The sequence below is a fragment of the Myxocyprinus asiaticus genome, chromosome 23 (genome assembly GCF_019703515.2).
Source record: "Myxocyprinus asiaticus isolate MX2 ecotype Aquarium Trade chromosome 23, UBuf_Myxa_2, whole genome shotgun sequence".
Taxonomy (NCBI): Eukaryota; Metazoa; Chordata; class Actinopteri; order Cypriniformes; family Catostomidae; genus Myxocyprinus; species Myxocyprinus asiaticus.
Genome location: NC_059366.1, coordinates 37,653,779 through 37,677,500, shown reverse-complemented (window position 1 = coordinate 37,677,500; position 23,722 = coordinate 37,653,779). Strand labels below are relative to the sequence as shown.

Below are 23,722 nucleotides of genomic sequence, written 5' to 3'. Positions count from 1 at the left end.
AATTGTGGTAAGGTTGATTACCACTTTTTAATTACCACCAATTGATTTTTATTTTTTTTTACTCTATGTCTGTCAAGTTCCAAATAAAGAGAAAATTTTACAAGAGGAAGTAGTATTAATTTATAAAGTATTTAATTCAATGACTGTATTTTTCAAAGATAGTCATTACAATATGGTTATTTAATATAGAAACCAATTTTTTTATTATTTTTTAAATAAAATGTAACTATATTGCGATATATACAGTAGTCATCGTGATACAAAATTTGTGATAACGTGATATAAAATTTTGGTATCACCCACCCCTAGTGTAGCATCACCATTTCTTCTGATAACACTTAAGTGTTGGGCATTGAAGACACGCGTTTGTTAAGTTTAACAAGCAGAATTTTCACCCATACTGTACATCCATTATGCAGGTCTTCGGCTGTATTTTGTGCTTTATAATGTGCCACACATTCTCAAATTGAGACAGGTCAGGACTGCAGGCAGGCCAGTCTAGCACCCGCACTCTCTGCTTACGCAGCCATGCACTTGTAATCCAGGCAGTATGTGGTTTGGTGTTGTCCTGCTGGAAAATGCAGGGAAGACGGTGTCTGGAAAGCAACATTTGTTGCTCCAAAATTTTTATATAAATTTCTGCATTAATGGTGCCCTCAAAGATGTGCAAAATTACCCATGCCATGGGCACTGACACACCCCCATATAGACACTGGCTTTTGGACCTAACTCTGATAACAGCTTGGATGGTCCTTTTCCTCTTTGGCTCCGGGAACACGACTATTTAAAACTATTTAAAATGTGAACTCGTCAGACCACAAAACATGATTCCACTGTTCTACTTTCCATCTAAAATGAAACCGATCCCAGAGATGTCAGCAACACTTCTGGACAGTGTTGATGTATGGCTTCTGCTTTGCATGTGGATGCAGTGGCGATTGGTGTTGACTGACAAAGGTTTACAGAAGTGTTCCTTAACCCATGTCATGATATCCGAGATTTGACCAGATTCCTTGAATCTTTTAAATATATTGTGCACTGTTGAGGGTGAAATGCACAAAATCCTTCCAATTGGTCTTTGGGGAACATTGTTCTCAAAGCGCTGAATTATTTGCTGATGCATCTGTTGGCAAACTGGTGCATCTCGACCCTGTCACAATTGAGGATGAAGATGAATGCAGAGGCTACAGGTGAACCCAAATGCAGTGTTTTAATTATGAAAATAGACAATTATGAACATGAGATTCCACAGATAAATAAACAAAAGTGATTAGCAACATTATCAATAATAATATACAGCACTTAGCTTGGATAAAAGAAAGTAGATAGATCAATGCTGCTTTAGACGAGACTAGACACCGACTGAAGGAAAGTGTTGAGTATAAATAGAGTCCTTGATTAGTGTGTCACAGGTGATGCCAATGATGAGATGAAAGCAGGTTATAGTGGAGGACTTGGAGACCGATGGGGGGGGGTTTGGGGTGACAGACCCGTCCTTGCTCTTGAAGGACTGTGCTTTTTTTGGATGCTCCTTATATACTATAACATGAATACTTCACCTGTTTAACATGTCCTGTTTCACATCACCTTGATATTTCAACGCCTCAGATTGTTATTAGTCCTAAATTGCCCCCTGAATTAACTTTTTGGATTTTGCTGCAATCAACAAACAAGAAAAAAAAAATGTAAACATCAGATAACGTGTTGTTGCTGTGCTTTCAATATACTGTAGCACAAGGTGAATCGAATATACAAAACACTACTATTTGTTTTTGATAGCATTTTACATACTTTCCTAACTTTTTAGGAATTGGGGTTGTAGTAGCCATATAATGTAAAATACTAATATAAGTATGTATTTTACTGACATATTCTTTCAACAGAGTGTCTCTCAAGGAGCACATCAAATTCATATAATATTATGTTTCTGGCTTATTTCTAATAAATTATTTTTGATAAAAAGTGCTCTAGCTGGATCATGGATTATTTTATCACTATTTTTTTTTTCGTCTGTATGTAATGATTCCAGATCATTCGATTTTGCAACAGAATAAAATCAATACATTCCAGATAGATTAATAAAATATGTAATATATGTAAGCTGCATGCAATTTTATGGATTTGGAGAGCTGAAGAGCTGAGCTAAGAATAGCTAAACACTTGAAGATAAAAAAATCTAATGCAGGACACCGAACGTACTTTAAATTCAACATGATTCAAAATTGACACCGTTTACTTTCTTAATGCACATTCCTGGTCTTAATGTGTATGATTCATGGATGCATGTTATTCCAAATGAAAAAAAATTGTGTTTGTAATGTTTTCTCAAAATGTTATAACTTGCTTATAACTATAAACGATTGTCCTTTTCATTTTCGTCTCACATTTCTCATACCTTTTCAACTCTTTCCTTCCAACCATTAGACTCCTTTTTGGTATGTAACGCCCCCTTTTCACGATCCAATTGGTTCCTGATGGATATAATCAGCTGCTGTCCTACATTTCTGTCTTGCTGAATATCCTGTTTCACTCAGAAATGTCAGATTAAGGATGTAAAATAAGTGGTGAATTGTGTTTCATGTTGATTTTAAACACAATAAATGGACAATATGTACTTCACAGCCAAAGCTGTCATATTAAAAGTCCTGTGGGTGGTGCTCGAAACAATTAATTCGAAAGGCAGAACTCAAATAACCTGGCATCTCTAAACCTTTTGTCAAAAATTCTCAAGACCTAAGGGGCCATTCACACAGTCTGTGGTGTTTTTGAATAGTTTTTCTATGTAAACATGTGCTAAACAAACATCTTTGAACATTATGCTGTATCTCGCTGTATTTTTAGTATCTTGGACATGAGCGCAATGTTTTTTAAATGCCTTGTCAACTTAAAGTAAAATGATTTTTGACACCTACATTGTTTCATTTATTGTGACGTGTCTGGCTTTTTTAAACGCAAGAACGCATTCGATCGGAATGGCCCCTAAGAGGTTTTTTGTGTGGCTTGTGCAACAACAATATACTAAAAACCAACACAAGCTTTAAATGTTTACACATACGTGTTGCAGCTTTGTCCCATTTAACCTCAAGTTTATTCTTTTGTTCTCAACAGTGCTAGTGCAACATAAACATAATGGATTTTCTTTGCCACAGCAAGAATAACACGTCCTCTCACCAGGTCATATAACTTAATGTGCTCTCAACCATTAAATAGTGTTCCTGCGGGACATGATAGCTTCATCAGTGTAGTGAGAGGGAAGTATGTCACATAGACCCAGTGTGATGGGATACTTTTATCCTAGAATGGGAAGAGAGACATGCCGTGGACCAAATTTAAAAGTGGGGATGGCACTTCGGACAGAAGCAATTTGGTCTTCATTTTACCTTTTGAACCACTGCACTGTTTTACCAGCGGTATAGAGTCTCAGGGTTCCTGATGTGCGAGAACACGATGGCTTTTTTTCTTCGAGCCAGAGACACTGAGCCCTGTGTTTGTGACTGTTCATTTGGAGAGTGACTTCCCCAACGCATTTCCTTTTGTTTGCCTGCTTTGATTGGTCTGTGCTAAGGATTGAACTTGTAGATGGAGAGTTGACCCATTTCACCCTCTATATTCTCAATCAGTAGATTTCACTCTGGTAAATCGCTCAAGAGTTATAAGTGCACTCTATCAATGCCATGCTTGGTTTAAGCTCTAGAGTACACTTACTCAACTGGCGGCCCACATACCACATTTGGCCCGTTAGCTTCATTTTGCAATTATAACAGCACATTTTACATTTTACTTCATAAGTCACAGGCTGCCACAAATACACCAGCCATATGTTTTAAATAAGAAACATATAGTACAGGATGAGCCAAAAGTAAATATTTACAGTACATTGAGAAAGACTTAATTATACTATTGAATTTAATTGAAGTCTGAAACAAATTGTTTTTAAAATTATCTCAATTAAGAGCACACCTCAAAGTAATAATACATTATGAACATATGGATATGGCTGGACATATCTCTCTTTTGTATGGTAGTAATTTTTTTTTTAGCTGTCAGGAATACAGTGTATAAAGCACAAAAAAAAAAAAAAAAAAAAAGAAAGAGAGAGAGAATCCCTTTTACAAAAAAATGTACTGATGAGCTGATAGGTCAAAAACAGTCTAAAAACTAAACTTTGTTCATTCTATATTTTAAAGATTCAATCTTTCAATTTAGTCACACATTTTTTATTTCACCTAGTATTGTGTCAAAGTTAAAAAAAAAGAAAGTTAAACATTTCTAACAGTGAAACGCTCAGTGCATTTTTTTTTTTTTTCTCAGACAAAGAGAGAACACTATTGAGCATTTTCTAAGTTCTGTCACTAGCTTATTTGTGATTGAGGAAAGTCTGTGCATTACAATTGCCCTGGTCTCTCCTACTTATTAGAATTATCCCCCAAAACTTGCTTGGATATTATGATGTGTGCTTTTAATTTTGAGTTTAATGCAATATCATTCTAACTGACAATTTGAAATCTATATATTCCGGATGCTAATACTTTAGACCTTAATTTAAAATGGTACAAAGAAATGGAAAGTGGATGTCGTAGGTCAGGTATATTTGACATTTTTGGCCTTGCGTACACCTCTGCTTGAGTTGCAGAAACGCTTAATGGGGCTGCTTCCAGCTGTGCATACAATTTAAAACATAAATTACAGACACCCTTAAACTAGCTTTTCTGATGTGACACGGCAATTGAATTCACTTCGATAATGCCAATAATGTTGAATGATTTTCCTGCAATTGAAACGAAGCTGACCCTATTTGCAGGCTTTTCTTGCGGTTATATTGTTGCCCTTATGGCTTCTGAAGTTGCTGGTTAGATGTTAACTGCAGATATGGATTCCTGTAGCTCAACTGATAAGAGCATGGTGCTAGCAACGACAAACAATTGTGGGTTTGATTCCCAGGGAACACTTAAACTGATAACATGTATACACTTGAATGCACTGTAAGTCGCTTTGGATAAAAGCGTCTGCCAAATGCGTAAAATCTAGATATTGTGTTCCTTAAAGGGGCTTCGTCAGGCAATGGTCAGGTGAAACAGTCATATATAATGTAGACATACATATTATTGAGTCCATATGATAAAACTGAAGCTTATGATTAAAACTTGGGATTTCATTTCAGGCCAGCCATAGTCTGAATTATCTGCTTATGTAACCTCACACTGTGAATGATGTTCTTCTCATTGGAGATGACTTTTGTAAGTGTTGCAGATATTTACTCTAGCCTCAGTTGGCTGCAAAGCTTGCGGCAATACATCACATGCGCCGTGTACGCAGATCTTTACAGTGATAGTTCACAGTAAACACATTTGTGCCATCAGCCATGGACAACAGAAATACTGATCCTTTTGATGTGAACAATTTTCTCTGACCTGTTAATGTGCATGCACAGATTCACGTAAACTAAATCACAAATAAGGATAACATTTCCCATTTTAGTTTAGCTTAAAAAAGGACCCAAAAGTATAAGTCTTCTAAAGGCATACAATAGGTTTTTGGTGAGGAACGACATGAAATGTAAGTCTTTTTTCTGTGAAAATGTTGTTGTGCACTGCGTGCTCATGAACACAATCTGAGAGTTACTTGTTCACAGTGGCATGCATTCACGCAAGAACTTGCATTGTTTTTAGTGGTAAACAACACAAGTTTTGTGAATATCAACCTTTGTACCTTTACGTTTTAATCAATGAATAAATATGTCTTACGCAAAGAATTAAGCTTCATTAAATAGCTCTAAATTCTATAGCAAAATACAGTCCCTTTTAAATATATTTTTCTGAATGATTCTGTGTGGTTTTCTTTATGAAATATGTGTTTTATTGACATGCTGAAATGAGAGGAACATAATTTGCATTGGATGTGCCTCCACAACAGCGAAAGTGATCGATTAAAACAAGACATATTAAGATCAGTGTAACTCTGAATATAGAAGTTACTATATATTTGCATTCACTTTAAAGTTTATTAATGTATTTGCTTTGTAATATTACATCTTGCATTATTCCCTCATGCCAGGTCATTTCATTGTACATTTAACTGAAGAATATGTGTTCACTAGAAGTTTTTTTATGTCATAAGAAGATATTGTTGAAATACAATTTCAGTATATGGATTAATAAATGGCTACATTAACATTGATAAGCATGAACCTCTGTTTCAGGACGTTTGTGCCCTTGGCGTCTCCCCCAAACCAGAACTCTACTCAGTGGGAGAAGGTGCAGTATCTGTTCGAGGAGCTGGGCAGCAGCCGTAAGTACCATGATGGCCTCTTTAAATGAAATTGTTGCTCAGTTTTACTGACACTTGCAAAGAAACTCCACAAAGAGGTTTGTTGAAGTGTTCCAGGGCCACAACACTGAAGCGACAGGTGCTTTTTAGAGAGCGACGGATGCTGCTGAGCCACGAGCAGAGGTGATGTGAGGTGTTGGCAGCACTGACATTTAGTCTCGTCAATGTCAACAGACCTCATTGTGCTGCCCGAAATCGACGTCTGAAAAAAGAAAGGCCTGGCTGCTTTTGACATGTCAATCAGGGCTTCCACCTCAAGCAAGTGTGGCAGACCCTTGTTTGCCCCCATATTTAAATTTGTGGTTCTGTTTGGCCGTTAGCATCCAGCACTCTTTCGCATTCTGCTCTCATGCAGACCACAGACTCCCTGACTCTAATTTCCCTTGTTTCATTTTTGTCTCATCCTATGTCAGTGCTCCAGATAGGAGACTAATTGAGCAAATGAAATGAGAAGTCAGCCATTGGCCTCTGTCCCCTCTATATTACAGTATCTGGTAGGGTTGTTAAACGGATAGTTCAGCCAAAAATTAAAATTCTTTCATAAAAAACACATATGACTTTCTTCCTTGGAACACAGAAGGAGCTGTGTTAGCCTCATTTACTATTCACTTTCATTGTATTGACAGAAAATGCAATGAAAGGTTTGGAACAACATGAGGTTGGGTAAATGACATAATTGTACATTCAGGTGAACTATACCTTATATTGATTCATTAATGGTCTAATGTTTCTGTTAATTATTTAAATTATCAAGAATGGTAATTAAACAAAAGAAATGAAGATGATATTAAGAATCTACGATGCTGAGGAACTGATTTCCAAGTAATAAACATCATGACTATCCAATCTGTATGATGTTTTAAAGCGATTACAGTATGGTGTACAGTAATCATGTTTCATAAGTTTTTTTAAAAAGATTTTATTTGTCATTTTTTAATTGGTCAATCCTCTCTCTCTCTCTCTCTCCCTCCCTCCCTCTCTCTCTCTCTCTCTCTCTCTCTCTCTCTCTCTCTCTCTCCCTCCCTCTCTCTCTCTCTCTCTCTATATATATAAAATACTGTGTAGATAGACAGACAGACAGACAGATAGATAGATAGATAAATTTTACATAATTATAACATTTCATAAAAAAATTCACTGTCGATTAATCAATATTTATTAATTAACGTTAATGGTTTTCGATCAGGGAGACCTTTTCTTTTCAACTATACATTTAGCAATTAAAATATGTACATTAAATATACATTAAAATAAGAGACAAAATGCATGTGTTGGCTATTTCCCCAAAGATGGAATCTTTAATTAAGCTGACAACTCTCCTTTGGCTTACGTTCTGTGCTTTGTGGAGCTGCTGCAATGTTGCAAAATATTTATGTAAATTAAGAGGTCTGGTGAAAAACGCGAGTGAATCAGAAGTTCTATTTAACAGCTGTCCTATAGAGTTGTGAAATGCTACATGAAAATGGAGGCTAAAGAGAAGAGAAACTTCTTGTTCAAGAACCATTTCTGAAGTTGTAGCTAATGAATTATGATACATACAGTATGACACTTCACCTTTCATCCCAAAGTCCTTGCATCCTGAGATGGTCCAAGATCATATTCAGCGTTCTCATAGACGACACTATTCCTGCAAACAGACCTTTTTCACAGACTGTGATGATGCATTTCCGCCTTATTTAGCAGCGTAAATCTCGCAATTTTTTTTATATTATACATTTTTTAAATATTGAGTGTAAATTTATAACATGATGCTTATTGTTATATTACCCTGGAATTAGTTTTAAAAAATTAATGACCACAGCTGCGAGGGGGTTCCTATTACAACTGCTGAGAGAGTGACAGTAAATTTGGCATCTTCTCCCATTTTACTGTCTTAATCCACCATACTCTATTTTTTTTCCTCTTCTGGAAAGTCATTCAAACATAAGAGTGTATTTTTTTCTTTTCGTCTTGGAGCAAATGGGAAGTGAAAATAATATTTGCTGTGATCTCCCATTCACTCCCATTCACCGCTGTCGAAGTTTACCCTGCAAACGTTTTCTTCCGCGTTACAGTGAGAACTCGTCAATTGCGCGTGTTCTGCGAGATAAGCTTGCGCTACTCATGTGAATGACAATAAACCTCTAAACACACAGCGAATCAGTGATGCGCTTCGATGGCTTCTCTTTCATCTGTTATCCAAAATATGATCAAGTGTGCTTCTTCAAACGCGCATCTGTGTCTAACAGCGTTTCTTGTCATTTGGCACTCCGAGAAGTCTTAAAGATTGCCTGCCCCACAGTTGCGGTTAGATGACGAGCAAAATTACCCGCTAATTTCATACCCTGCCATTTCATCTAAAGAAACATCTACCACACTCCCACGTAAAATAATACCAACAATAATAATAATAATAATAATAATAATAATAATAATATAATAAAGTGAGACAAAGCATGGATACATTATCTTGGTGCTAAGCGCAGTAAGCGGATCTGATACAGGCATGACTGTAGAGAGCTGCGCAGTGCAGAGAAAATGAGTGACTTGGTAAGAAGCGCGCCGCAACCCATTTCAGATCACAATAATCATGTCAAACTTTTTTTCTAACTATATTTATAACAGGAATATGATTATTATCTTGCATGTGAGCTATTTTGCGTGCGACAAAATGCATTTTCTTTTTATTTGCAAACTGTTAGTGTATTCCTGCAGTTCTGATTGGGTGGACCAGCCATCAATCTGTGTGGACCAGTGCCACACTGGCCCTTATGTAGCCTCGCGCCTGATACACTGATAAAATGCTTGGTGCAGGGATCATCGTAATGTCTCCCAACATTTGTTTTCCCGACGGTCAATGCATATGACATTAGCAGGGTTTGCACGAATTGGCTTGCTTCTCATGAACTAGGGTTTATTCAAATGGTCATATTACGCATTAATGACGTTAAACAAAATTAGAATTTTGCGTTAATGCGTTATTAATGTGTTAACTTCGACAGCACCAAACGGCCAAAATGCTCAATTAGGGGAGAAGGGCCTTGGTAAGACAGGTGACCAAGAACCCGACTGTCACTCTGGTTGAGCTCCAGAGACCATGCATGGAGATGGGAGAAACTTGCAGAAGGACAACCATCACTGCAACATTCCACCGATCTGGGCTTTATGGCAGATGGAAGCCTCTCCTCAGTGCAAGATATATAAAAGCCTGGTTGGAATTCACAAAAAAGAACCTAAAGAACTCTCAGACTGTGAGAAACAAGATTCTTTGGTCTGATGAATTGAAGCTTGAACTGTTTGGCCTCAGTTCCAAGCATCATGTCTGGAGGAAACCAGGCATCTCTCATCACCTGCGCAATACCATCCCAACGGTGAAGCATGGTGGTGGTAGCATCATGCTGTGGGGGTGTTTTTCAGCAGCAGGGACTGGGGGATTAGTCAGGGTTGAAGGAAAGCTGAATTCAGCAAAATACAGAGATATCCTTAATGAAAACCTGGTCCAGAGTGCTCGGGACATCAGACTGGGCCGAAGGTTCACCTTCCAACAGGACAATGAACGTAAGCGCACAGCCAAGACAATGCAAGTGTGGCTTAGGGACAACTCTGTGAATGTCCATGAGTGACCCAGACAGAGCCCGGACTTTAACCCAATCTAACATCTCTGGAGAGACCTGAAAATGGCTGTCCACCGACGGTTCCCATCCAACCTGATGAGGATCTGCAGAGAAGAATGGCAGAAAATCATCAAAAATCCAGGTGTGCAAAGCTTGTAGAAATCATACCCAAAAAGACTTGAGGCTTTAATCGCTGCCAAAGGTTAAGGGTCTGAATATTTATGTCAATGTGTTATTTCATTTTTTTAATTTTAATAAATTTGCAAAGTTATCAAAATCTGTTTTTTTCTTTGTCATTATGTGGTATGGAGTGTAGATTGATGTAAAACAAAATATTTAAACATTTTAGCATAAGGCTACAACATAGCAAAATGTGAAAAAAAAAATGAAGGGGTCCGAATACTTTATGAATGCACTATTTATACACTACATTTACGTTTACATTTACATTTATTCATTTGGCAGACACGTTTATCCAAAGCGACTTACAAAAGAGGAAAACATAAGTGAAACATCTTAAGGAGACAGTGGTATGAAAAGTGCTGTATTACAAAGTTTCACTAGCATCATAATAGTATTCAAAACGGAATAAAGTGCAACAGGAAATTTAAGGTAATCTCCTTCAATACTGTTTAAAAAGCATCCCAGGGTGATACCTCAAGAAGTTGGTTGAGAAAATGTCAAGAGTACATGTCTGTAAATTCTAGGCAAAGGGTGACTACTTTGAAGATGCTAAAATATAACACAGTTTTGATTTATTTTGGATTTTGTTTAGTCACAACATAATTCCCATAGTTCCATTTATGTTATTCCATAGTTTTGATGAATTTACTGTTATTCTAAAATGTGAAGAAAAAAAAATTATAATAAAGAATGAGTGTTTCAAAACTTTTGACCGTGTTCAGACTGTTCAGTTACAGTTTTTTCTTGTGAAACTGCAAACCGAATGCAATACCCGATTCCCCATTAGCGGGCAGGGCTCAGGCAAAAGTGAGAGAGCATGCAGAAGGGTAGACAGCTGGAGATCTGATCTTATCACAGTCAGATGCTCGAAAAAAGTCTCCACTTAATTTTGCAGCGGTGGCCCAGACCCAGAATCTACTCAGACAGCTCTTGTTCTCTGATTTACCTTCCCGCTGAGCCGAGCGTGGCGTTTCACCAAGAGCCACATTTCAAATTGGAGCTAGCATGACATAGTGCTATAGATACAGTATATTATGCTAGAGAATGCTCTGGAGCGTTTGACAGATAGGAAGTAAAAAAAAATAAAAAATGGGATTGTTTTTTAACAGAGTACCAGTTGTGCATTATTCCTTTACGTCCTTGTGAAACACTATTTCCATTGACACCAATAAATTTGCATAGTTTTCTGACATAGAGTAAACTATAGTGTGCAGTCGCCCTACCTGCCACCTGAGATTTGCATCACTTTTGTTTGATGGTTTTTCCTAAAATTGTTTGAGAGCAAGTATTTTCTTCTCTTTCTGAGAGCCAAAATCCAGCAAGTGGGTTTGCTTTAGTGTGCTGGTCTCTTTCTCCACGAGGATATCATAGCAAGCTCATGTTGCGAATAGTACAGTTAAGAGCTCTTTAATAAACACTTCTCAGTTGCAGCGGTCTCCTCTGTGCTCGTAAGCCTAAGGTGCTCCCTGCTTGTTGAGATAAGGGCCTCCACTCTCTCCGCATGCTGAGGATTCAGGCGCTACAGCAGCTGTGGAGCCACCACAGATAATAAACAATACGTTCTCTGTCCAATCCACCGAAAGTCTTCCAGGGAAGTGACGGGAAAACTCAGGTCCCCCTGCATTGTGAGGTGTTCATGAACAGAGCTGCTTTCCACACCGAACATGAACGCCATTGTCTCCAGTATAGCATGTTTGCCCCTTAACAAAAGCAGCAAAATCACAAAAGGAAACACCTATTCAGATGTAAATGTTAATTTCAGCCATCACACATCAAAGCGGCTCTTCTTTTTATACTCTTCTTCCGTTTGCTACATTAGGAAGCAAGAGTGTAATCATCTCGGCTTTAGTGTCTTGGGGCTTTTTGTGTATGGAACATAGTGGGTGGTGCTGCAAACAGTTTTCAGACTTCATGTGGTTCAACCAAATGGAAAGTTTTTGAGTGATGTAAAGCATTTCCTGGGGAAAATAAACAGATAACAGTTGGTTGCATTGAATTGAGGTAGGCTTCTGGCAGAAGGAGGCTTTCTGGGTACGGGGCTTGCCAGTATGCTACGCTCTGCTCCATTGGGCCATAGCTTAGAACCAGAGGAAAGGGGAATCATGCAAGTTTGTGTGTGTTTTCTACTGTCTTGCTTCCTTTGACAGGTAGGATCCTAACAGAGAGTGTGGTGGCGGTCACTTCCCATAAATCTGCCTCCGCTGGCCTCAGATCTGACAGCTGGCATTTTGCCCTCCCCTCTTTTCAGTTGTTTCCCTCTTTCTTTCTCGCTCTCTCTATCCCAGTTTAATGCTATCCTGTATTTTGAGGACCACTGACTCCCAAAATGCAGCACTTGGGATGTCAAAAATTACTTTGGTACCAAGTCTGCACCAAAAAAAAAAAAAAAAGTTTCAAACTAAACAAAAAGTGTATATATATATATATATATATATATATACACACACACTATATGGCCAAAAGTTTGTGGACACCCCCTTCTAATTAATGAATTTGTTTACTCCATTAAATCCAGTAAAAAAATAAAAATAAAAAAAAAATCTTAATGTTTCTTTATGTAATGGCTTGGGCTTTGTGTGCTTCCAAATTTGTGGCAACTGTTTGGGGATAGCCCTTTTCTGTTCCAGCATGACAATGCCCCTGTGAACAAAGTGAGGTCCATAAAGAAATGGTTTACTGTGTCTGGTGTGGAAGAAATTGACTGGCCTGCACAAAGCCCAGACCTGAACCCCACTGATCACTTTTGGGGTGAACTGGAACAGCAACTGTAAGTCAGGCCCCATTGACAAACATCAGTAATTGACCTCACTAATAGCCTTGTGCCTGAATGAGAGCAAATCCCTGCAGCCATGTTACTACATACAGTATAGTGGAAAGTCTTCCCAAAAGAGTGGAAGCAAAGGGGGAAATTGATGCCTAAGGTTTTGAAATCAAATGTTCATCAAGCACATATAGTGTCCACAAACTTTTGGCCATATAGTGTACATACACACACACAGCATATATATGTATTTATATATACACCGATCAGCCACAACATTAAAACACCATTCGGTGTAAATTCTAGAGACTATTGTGTGTGAAAATCCCAGGAGATCAGCAGTTACAGAAATACTCAAACCAGCCCATTTGGCACCAACAATCATGCCACTGTCCAAATCATTTAGATCACATTTTTTCCCCATTCTGATGAAGCTCCTGACCCTTATCTGCGTGATTTTATGCACTACACTGCTGCAACACGATTGGCTGATTAGATAGTCGCCTGGATGATTGTTGGTGCCAGACAGGCTGGTTCGAATATTTCTGTAACTGCTGATCTCCTGGGATTTTCACAAAGAAACAGTCTCTAGCATTTACTCAGAATGGTACCAAAAACAAAAAACATCCAGTGAGGGGCAGTTGTGCAGATGGAAATGCCTAGTTGATGAGAGAGGTCAACAGAGAATGGCCAGACTGGTTCGAACTTACAAAGTCTACGGTAACTCTGTATAATTGTGGTGGCATGAAGGGGACCTACACAATATTAGGCAGGTGATTTTAATGTTGTGGCTGATTGGTGTGTATGTATGTATGTATGTATGTATGTATGTATATATATATATATATATATATATATATATATATATATATATATATATATATATATATATATACACAGTACTGTGCAAACGTTTTAGGCACTTGTGAAAAATGTTGCATAGTGAGGATGTCTTCAAAAATAATGACATAAATAGTTTTTATTTATCACTTAATGTCATACAAAGTCCAGTAAATATAAAAAAGCTAAATCAGTATTTGGTGTGGCCACCTTTGCCTTTAAAACAGCACCAATTCTTCTAGGTACACCTGGACACAGTTTTTCTTGGTTGTTGGCAGATGAATGTTCCAAGCTTCTTGGAGAATTCGCCACAGTTCTTCTATCTGTTAGTCTCAATTGCTTCTGTCTCTTTATGTAATATCAGACTGACACAATGTTCAGTGGGGGGCTTTGTGGGTGCCATGACATCTGTTGCAGGGCTCCCTGTTCTTCTATTCTAATCTTTTCTATTTGCAAAAGTAATGTTTGGGATGTCTAACATTTATATTTCCTATTGACACACTAAAGCTGAAGATATAAATAACCATCTTAAGACAAATGCTTTTGTGAAACATCTTATGTGCCTAAGACTTTTGCACAGTACTGCATATAATATATATATATATATATATATATATATATATATATATATACATACATACATACATACATACATACATACATACATACACACACACACACACACACACACACACACACACACACACACACACACACACACACACACACACACACACTACCGGTCAAAAGTTTTGAAACACTTGACTGAAATGTTTCTCATGATCTTAAAAATCTTTTGATCTGAAGGCATATGCTTAAATGTATGAAATTAGTTTTGTAGACAAAAATATAATTGTGCCACCATATAAATGTATTTCATTATAAAACTAAAATGTAATAAATAAAAAAAACGTTTTTGAAATTGATGACTTGGACCAAATAATAAAGAAAAGCAGCCAATAAGTGCCCAACATAGATGGGAACTCCTTCAATACTGTTTAAAAAGCATCCCAGGGTGATACCTCAAGAAGTTGGTTGAGAAAATGTCAAGAGTAAATGTCTGTAAATTCTAGGCAAAGGGTGACTACTTTGAAGATGCTAAAATATAACACAGTTTTGATTTATTTTGGATTTTGTTTAGTCACAACATAATTCCCATAGTTCCATTTATGTTATTCCATAGTTTTGATGACTTTACTATTATTCTAAAATGTGAGAAAAAAATAAAAATTATAATAAAGAATGAGTGTTTCAAAACTTTTGACCGGTAGTGTGTATGTGTGTGATTTATTCTTTAGTTTATTTTATTTAAGGGTTGAGTTACATTGGTCATTTACTTTTTCATGTATACAGTATAGACAATATATATATATATGTGTGTGTGTGTGTGTGTGTGTGTGTGTGTGTGTGTGTGTGTGTATATATATATATATATATATATATATATATATATATATATATATGTGTGTGTGTGTGTGTGTGTGTGTGATTTATTCTTTAGTTTATTTTATTGCTAAATGTTTCTTGAATAAAAAAATAAAAATTCTGGCTTACCTTGTTTATAAATACTTTGGGGTTATTCCTTGTTAAATCAACCACATTTCAGAAACCTCCCCTGATTTATTTATTTATTTGATGATGATATTAAAGGAATGTTCCGGGTTCAATACAAGTTAAGCTCAATCAGCAGCATTTGTGGCATAATGTTGATACCTTAAAAAATTATTTTGACACTCTTCTTTAAACAACAAAACAAAAATGGAGGTTACAGGGATGCACTTACTATGGAATTGAATGTGGCCAATTTCTGGAGGGTTTAAAGGCAGAAATGTGAAGCTTATAATTTTATAAAAGCACTTACATTCATTATTCTATAAAACTCGTGTTATTTGAGCTGTAAAGTTGTTTAAATTTCCATTTTTACAGACATTTTAAGGCTCTAGGGTTTGTTGGCAACATCGGCATGGCAAAAAAGTTGTAAAATTAGCTATAACTTTACACCCAAAAGGTTAGTAAGCTATTTTATCACTCTAAAATATGTTTACATGCATATTGTTTATGTCTTGTGGCTATACTTTTGAAAAAGTGAGCATTTTAATGTTCACAATTTGGCCCTATTCACTTCCATTGTAAGTGCCTCACTGGAACCCAGATTTTTCTTTCTTTCTTTTTTTTTTTTTTTTTTAAGAAAAGGAGGGGCAAGTCAAAATAAATTTTTGTGGTAATTAACATTATGCTACAAATGCTGCTGATTAAGCTTAACTTGTATTGAACCCAGAATATTCCTTTTAATAATTTTTCTGAAGAATAAATAAACATAAGTGATGATGAAAGCCAACATGTTTAATGCCATGGATCTAAATTTACTAAGTAATCTTTTTAGATCTGCTTATAAGTTTGGAGCAAAACTAAAGGTAAATAAATAATAACGTTAGATAGGTGGCAGCATCATAATTTTATTTTTATACAGAGATAGGTAGGTCTATCACCACAATCAGAGTTCAGCACCACTTGTTGCATTATATGCCAGTGGCGTGAGTCCAAAAATTGGAGAATTTGGTTTTCTTTTTTTTTTGCCTATAACTCCAGAAGTATTAAAGATATATGAATAGCCTCTTAGATTATGGTTCAGAACAAACTTAACTTTTTGTATCTTCATTTTTAAGATATCAAGAATTTGACATTTTACTGGTATTGTTAAATTTTGGTATCATGCAACTCATTAGAAAGTAGACATGCAGCCAGTCCACAAATCCAGCCATTTATTTTTACTTTCATAAAGAACATTAATGAACCTGAACATTTGACATGTCATTGTGACTTTAGAAATTTAGAGGGCTAAAGCTTCACTGACCTTTCTGTAAGTACAGTGTGTCACAGTAAGAGGAAGTTGAGAGAAATGATAGCGGGAGAGGTGGTGCATTTTGAAGTTTCCTTGGGGGCAAGAACTCCCCTGAATATTTGGCGAATGACCAAAACTTATCAGAGCTCTGCATTTGGCCCATGTCATGAATAAATTTCCTCTCTGTCTTTCTTGCAGATGGCCTGGCTGCCCTGTCGTTCTCCATCAGCACGCTCACCTTGATTGGCATGCTGGCAGTGATCACATATACGGTGAGTGGCCGACAGAGAATTGGCAGTGGTGGGTGGTTACTCGTGCACATTGATTTGCATGCACTCGTGGGGGTTGTACAAAGAGTCTGCTCAGCACTGTCGCAGGAAAGGGCTTCTAGATATAACAGGGACGTTTCTGTCCATGCTTTTGACCTAAGCAGAGACTTTATAATTCCACAAATGTATTCTTTCTTTCTTTTACTTAAAATCCATTAGCATAATCAAATGAAATGATAAAAGTGCCACCCCTATTTTGGCTGGTTGAAATGCTTAAAACAAAAAGAGCAATGTTTTGAACCACAGAGACACTATCAAACTATGAAAGGCTTGCAAAGGCTTACTTATAGTTGTCTCTGCAACTGTATAATTAGGCTGGTTTAGGGTCAGGTCATGACACTGATAATAATTTTAAGTGCAGTCTAGAGGTCTGCATGGGACTGTTTCCTTTTCCCATCCCACACCCGAACGCTCCAGCTGAATTTTACTCCATGTTCACCCGCTCTTTGCCCGCATTGATTTTCTTCCCAACTGCACCCATTACCGCAACTCTGCATTAGTTTTCCACATTGGGTGAAAGCCATACAAATAGACAAAAAATGTACACAAAGAGCATTTTATTTTTCTGTTATTGCTATTATCAGATGAAGCGTGACATGATGCTCATCTGACTTGCCTGAGGTTGATTTCTTAACACTAAATTGACCATTTTCTAGTTGGAGATTCACATCCTTTGATGAGACAGTGTGTACAGGCTTTGCTCTGCCGTTCTTCTAAAGCCCCATTGACTAACTGCATAGCCTGCTCTAAATATTGAATGATTTGATGCACGTGCTGGTTGCACAATTTTACGTAGCATTTTCTGTTTATTGTTATCAAAAAATAAATATATAATAAAAGTATAAATATATAATTAAAAATTTTTTTTTAACTTTCATTAATTAATAATAATAATAAAAAAGATATCCTTATTGTATTTTTCTGGCTATTCTCTGACTGCCCGCTCCCATCTATAATTCATGGACGTAACGTCCACTACCACCTTAAACTCTGAAATGTAATCCTGCACCTCAAGGAATCTAATTCCTGTTGTAGTTCCGTGGGAATGCAGACCTCCTGTACAGTAGATGGTCAACAAGTAAATAGGCTAAATATATATGTATATATACCATTCTCACAGCAGGCGGTTTGAAGTCTGACAGTAACTAACACTAGGTCCAGAGTCATGGCTAGTAGAAACTGATGAATGCGTTTTTAGCTGTGTCAGCATCACCGAAGTTGAACAGAGATATGGCATTATAATCTTGCAAATGTCACATTGTATGAGGTCCTTCCCCACTTGAAATTCTGAAATTCAGCCACACAGCAATTTTTTCGTAACATCTTTGGAGAGGGTATTAGCATGCTGACCATTTAAAAGTAATAGCATAGGCCTATTCATGGTTTTTGAAAACGTGTGATTTAAACCCTGAATAATGCATATCATTTTATATTAACAATAATTGTAATAATAATCATGATAACAATTAAAATCACCTTAATCTTAGTTCAGTACTGCGAATGTACTTTCTTAAAGCTGAATGTACAAAAAAAAAATCATCTTAAAATTATTTCTCCTATCCTAGCTTAATATGAAGAGACAACTATTAGTAAGTAATTTGTATGTTGATTTCCCTGAAGACTGTAAACACTGTGGATCTGTGGAAGAGTCCAATAAGGTAGTGTTGACTCAACTAATAGTGTGAGCTTGGGGCGGGACTATCTGTTTTTTTGACCAGTGGAAGATTGGGAGTATTCAGGAAAGCTGTTTTTTGTTTTGTTTTTATAATTATTTTTGCAATTTCAGTTGCCGGCAATTGTGGTGCAGAAAATACACATCTAAGCTTTAAATATTAAAGCTAAAAAAAAATATGTAAAGTTGTCAAACTGACTAACCGACTAGTAGGTTGGTGGATGACTATTTTAGACTACGGAGACCCATTCCTAGGACCGGAACCGCTCGGGAACTAGCTGAGCCATGGACACATAGCGCATTAGCACATGTGCACCAGACAACTTAAAAGGAATAGTTCACCCATAAATGATTTTTCTTTTCATTTACCCAGCCTCATGCCATCTCCCAGATGTGTATGACTTTCTTCAGCAGAGCACAAACAAAGATTTTTAGAAGAACATCTCAGCTCTGTAGGTCCACACAGTGCAAGTGAATGGTGACCAAAACTTTGAAGTTCCAAAAAGCACATAAAGGCAGCATAAAAGCAATCCATAAGACTCCAGTGGTTTAATCCATGTCTTCTGAAGTGATCCAATCAGTTTTGGGTGAGAACAGTCCAAAATATATCTTCTTTTTCACTATACATCTTGCCATTGCAGTCTCCTTGGCGATCATGATTTAAAATTTTATTACACTTCCAAGTGCCATCTAGTTCTCTGCTCATGCGTCAAGCACTAGGAAGTGTAATCGAGCTTGAAATCATGATCGTGCCTTCAGACTGCAGTGGCAAGATGTACAGTGAAAAAGGAGTTACATTTTGGTCTGTTCTCACCCAAAACAGATTGGATTGCTTCAGAGGACATGGATTAAGTGCTGGAGTCATATGGATTACTTTTATGCTGCCTTTATGTACTTTTTCTGGCTTCAAAGTTTTGGTCACCATTCACTTGCATTGTAAGGACCTACAGAGCTGAGATTTTCTTCTAAAAATCTTTGTTTGTGTTCAGCAGAAGAAAGAAAGTCATACACATTAGGACTGAAACGATTAGTCAATATTATCGACAACGTCGACAATAAAAAAAAATTGTTGACAAAAATGTTTGTTGTCGAATAGTCTTTTGATCTCATTTAACTTAAAATGAGATCACATTACACTCTAATGATGACGCGCAAGAGCAGCACTGCAGTTCGCACCTGACTGAGGAGAGGAAGAATTACACAGCTCACAGTCCAGATGCACTCTAAACTTTCCAAACAGCTTCAGGTGCAAAGTATGAGGGAATTATACAAAAATACAAAAATAAGTAAATACAGAAGCACTCTAGTTGTGGAATAAGCGGAGCCGGAGCTCTTTAAAGGAAACACCCTGTTGTTACATCTTAAATGCAGTTATGTTTAATGCGTTATAGCTTTATTAAAGTTCAAATAATACGGAAGCAGATCATGTAAATAAGTACAAACTCCGAAACTGGCATTTCTCTGTGCGGTCAGTGCCTCTTCTATGAGTTGTGCAATTGTCCCAATCTAAGGGGGAGAGATTGAAACTGCACCTAGCTGATGCACACTCTGTCGCGGGGATGCTCATCCCTCGAGCGCGCACGCTTAATACAGCTAAATTATAACGTGATGGCTCATGACTTTTTGAATCATAATATATGTCACTGTGAATTTCTTATCGTGAAGAAAATTGGCAATTCTCAGCTTTATTAATACGAGAGTTTGTTTTTTAGTGAGTCAAAGATGGATTGAAGTGAACAGAATGGTGAGAGAGGGTAGTCTTCGCACCATTATACACTGCAACAAAATACGTTTTTGATTTGTTTTTGTTTTGGCTTGTTTTCCAAAATAAATATCTAAAACTCCTTTAAAACAACATACATTTTCTTTAGAAGCTATACTGCAGGAGAAAAAATTGTTATCTGAGAATGTTGAATATAATATTAAAAATACAAATATTTAAAAATATATAAAAATCCTTTAAAAAAAAAGATGCATTCACTTGAGAAGCAGCATATATGATATTTAGACTTGCTTTTAGAGAATAGATCTTGAATATAAGTATATCTTTTCAGCACTCGCAGAAGTATAACCAAGTGAAAAAATACACATACAAAATACACTTATATTAAAGATACATTCTCTTAAAGCAAGCCTAAATATCTTATATGTTGCTTCTCAAGTAAATGTATCTTGTTTTAAGGATTTTTAGACAATTTTAAATGGAAAACAAGACAAAATCTCTTGATAACAATAGGATTTTTTTGCAGTGAATTTCTTTACTGAATTAAACTTAATAAGAAGTATTTTTTTTCCCTTTAATTCAGTGAATGTCATTTAGAGGTATTTTTAAAAGATGATTTTGTCCCCTTTATTGTAAGCATGTTTAATACAACCTTTTAAGTTGGGGCACAAGCTGAATAATCGGTTAAGAGGAATGTCATATGGGTTTGCAACGACATGAGTAAATGATGACAGAATTTACATTTTTGGGTGAACTATCCCTTTAAAAGAGCTTTAACAGTGCTAAATAATTCTTGTGAAGTGGTTGTTGACCCAACTTTGATAGGGGAGTCCAGGTTGTCTTCATACATGACTTCTTTGTATGACAGAAAACTGCATCTATGGAAACCATCTTTGACTATAGTCAGTCTGAATGATAAAGTGGCCTCTCAATGTTAGAAATGTTGTGTGATTCTTACATTTTGGTCTGCAATCGCTCAAAATGACACGCTGTCATTTCTCACCGATGTGTGTGGACGTGTGCCTGAGACATTGCCGTGATGTATATGCCCTGTTATCTTGCACCTATTTATATATCTGAGCCTCAAGACCATTAATAAATGCCCATATTCTGATTCCTTCAACATACTGTAGCTGTTTTATTCGAAAGATAAATTGATTGTTCTGTGAGTTGTTAATGTCATCCATTTTTCATCACCATCATCATGGGTAACCATGAACATCTCCTGTGCCCCTTTATCAGGGATTGGAGAAAAATAACTAAAGCTATCAGGCTGCAGGCCGACCTTTGGGCAAATTGTTTGATGCTTCCCTCTTTGTCAAATACTGTAAAAATCAGTACTGTGAATCCTGCAACGATCTTGGTAAGTAATACACAATTAAGAAACAAAGCTGCAGCACTTGGTCTTTCTCAGAATTGCAGTCGTATCTAATTGGAGCTTAATGGTGTTGTGCAGAGCTGTAGAACACAAGCCTGTTTAAAAGGCTTGATAATTATCGAGACGCTCTGAGTATGGTAATGCATGCTCCCTGACCTCCTGTTGTCAGAAGCTTGGAGAGTCGCTTATGGAGAAAGAGACACACCTAGCGTGCTTTTGATCTTCTCGTTGTGGTACGAAGACTTGAAGTCAATTAAAGATTCCTTGTCAGAAACCATGACATACCAGGACTTGCTTGCTTAGAAGGACCCGGATACGAATCCCCATTTTCTCCCACTTTTCCCCATCCTTTTCTTGTCACCACTCTTAATATTTCCTTTAATAATTCTTATAATGAAAAATAAAAATGAATATAAAGTTTGATTGCCCTGCGGTGATTTGGTTGGGTTGATGGTCCGGTAGTTGGGAAAAAGATTTGATATGGGTAAAATTAACCATAGTTTTACTCTAGAAATATTGTAGTAACCATGTTTTTTGGTGGAAGCCATAGTTTTAATGCAACTAACCATGGTGCTACTACAGTAATATGGTGTCAGTATGTTTAATTTTGTGGTTACTATGATTTGACTACAAAATTCAATGGTGATACTGTGGTTACTGTAGTAAAACCATGGTTAAGTTTTGTAAGGTAAGGTTAGGATAAGGGATAGTTTTAGGGGCAGGGGTGGGTGTACGGTGTCTGTGGGACTAAATTAAATAAACTCAATAGACAATTAACACACTGCTATTTAATTAGGAGTGCTTTTTTTGCTATTTACACTTTAAATTGAATCTATCACTGTTTGCACTTAGTGGACATAGCCTTTGCCTATAAAATAAGCATACTAAAACAATACTTTTGCTGTTAAATATGAAGTTACATATACATTTATTAACAGATGTGGGTTTTGTGTGTAACTTCATGAAACATAAACAGAATAAAAAAATAAAATAAAAAAAACGTAGGTGCTCCTGATTAAAACAAGACCAAATACAATATGATATGATGCAAAGATCTTTCAATAATCTTGGAGAAAAAGCAAATCTACCTCAGATATATTTATAATCATCCTGGGGGAGGGTCTCTGGTTACAAAGTGGACCAATCACAGCTGTTGTGGTCTACAAATATGTGATTCTTAGTGAAATATTTGGAGAGGTTCACATCAGGATATGGCGTAGCCTACACTGTAACCACCGTAGCTATGCATAGCCTACAGTGTAGGTTCGACGCAGAAGTATGAATCAGCCTTTACTTAACACCAGCCCTGCTAAAAGAAACAGAAACCCTCCCCCATCGCTTGAACCTCTTTCCCCACCAATCCCATCTAATGTTTCCAGGGGTGATCGGTGATTTATCATACATGGCTATGTGTTGTTTTTATGCATAATTAACCAAATGGAATCTAAGTGATGGGCAACTTATGCGGTAGCCGTGTTGTCCAGGAGTGGGCAGGTTAATTTATTACTGCACTTTGAGCTAAGGTGGCTACATGCTCTTAATTCAAACAACTGGCCGAGATGTAAACTCATTATAACTACACCATGGCCAGTTGCACTTCAACTAAATGCTAAAGCAAGCAGTTCAAACCTTTTTATTTGGCCAACACCACACTATGCTGAGCTACTGGGAAATTAATATTAAACCTTAGTGCATGCAAACAGGAGCACCTGTTAATAAACCTCTGAAGTGCCATATGGTCAAGGCGGGCAAAGCTAAACCTGTCCAATGGTTGGATGGCCAGCTCTTAAAAACAATTGTGCTGGGAGTTTTAACCATGCTTTTTGAAGAGCAACTGCTCTTTTGCATGCAGTTCCAAAAGTTATTTGGTCGGTTGATTCGTTCAAGCTGTTTTGGTGCGAAATGCTTATTCAGGAAAACGCAGGTGTTCTCCTTCTAGGTAAATGTTTTTGTTGCTTGAACAGACAAAAAGCAGTTTTGCACTTGAAACAACCTTTTCTTTTTCTGAAAGAGGCCTCTTACTCTTTTTTTTTTTTTTTTTTTTTCATCTTCAGAACTGTGAATTTAAGCATTG

At 36.9% G+C, this 23,722-nt stretch overlaps 1 protein-coding gene across 1 annotated transcript in view; it reads left to right on the top strand.

Annotated features, from left to right (window-relative positions):
* The window catches only part of LOC127414065 (lysosomal cobalamin transport escort protein LMBD1-like), a 129,444-nt gene that overhangs the window by 42,006 nt on the left and 63,716 nt on the right, over positions 1–23,722 (top strand). Inside the window, exons 6-7 of the mRNA XM_051651773.1 lie at positions 6,200–6,288; positions 16,745–16,818. Coding sequence (XP_051507733.1) covers positions 6,200–6,288; positions 16,745–16,818 — 163 coding nt within the window. The remainder of the gene's footprint in view (positions 1–6,199; positions 6,289–16,744; positions 16,819–23,722) is intronic.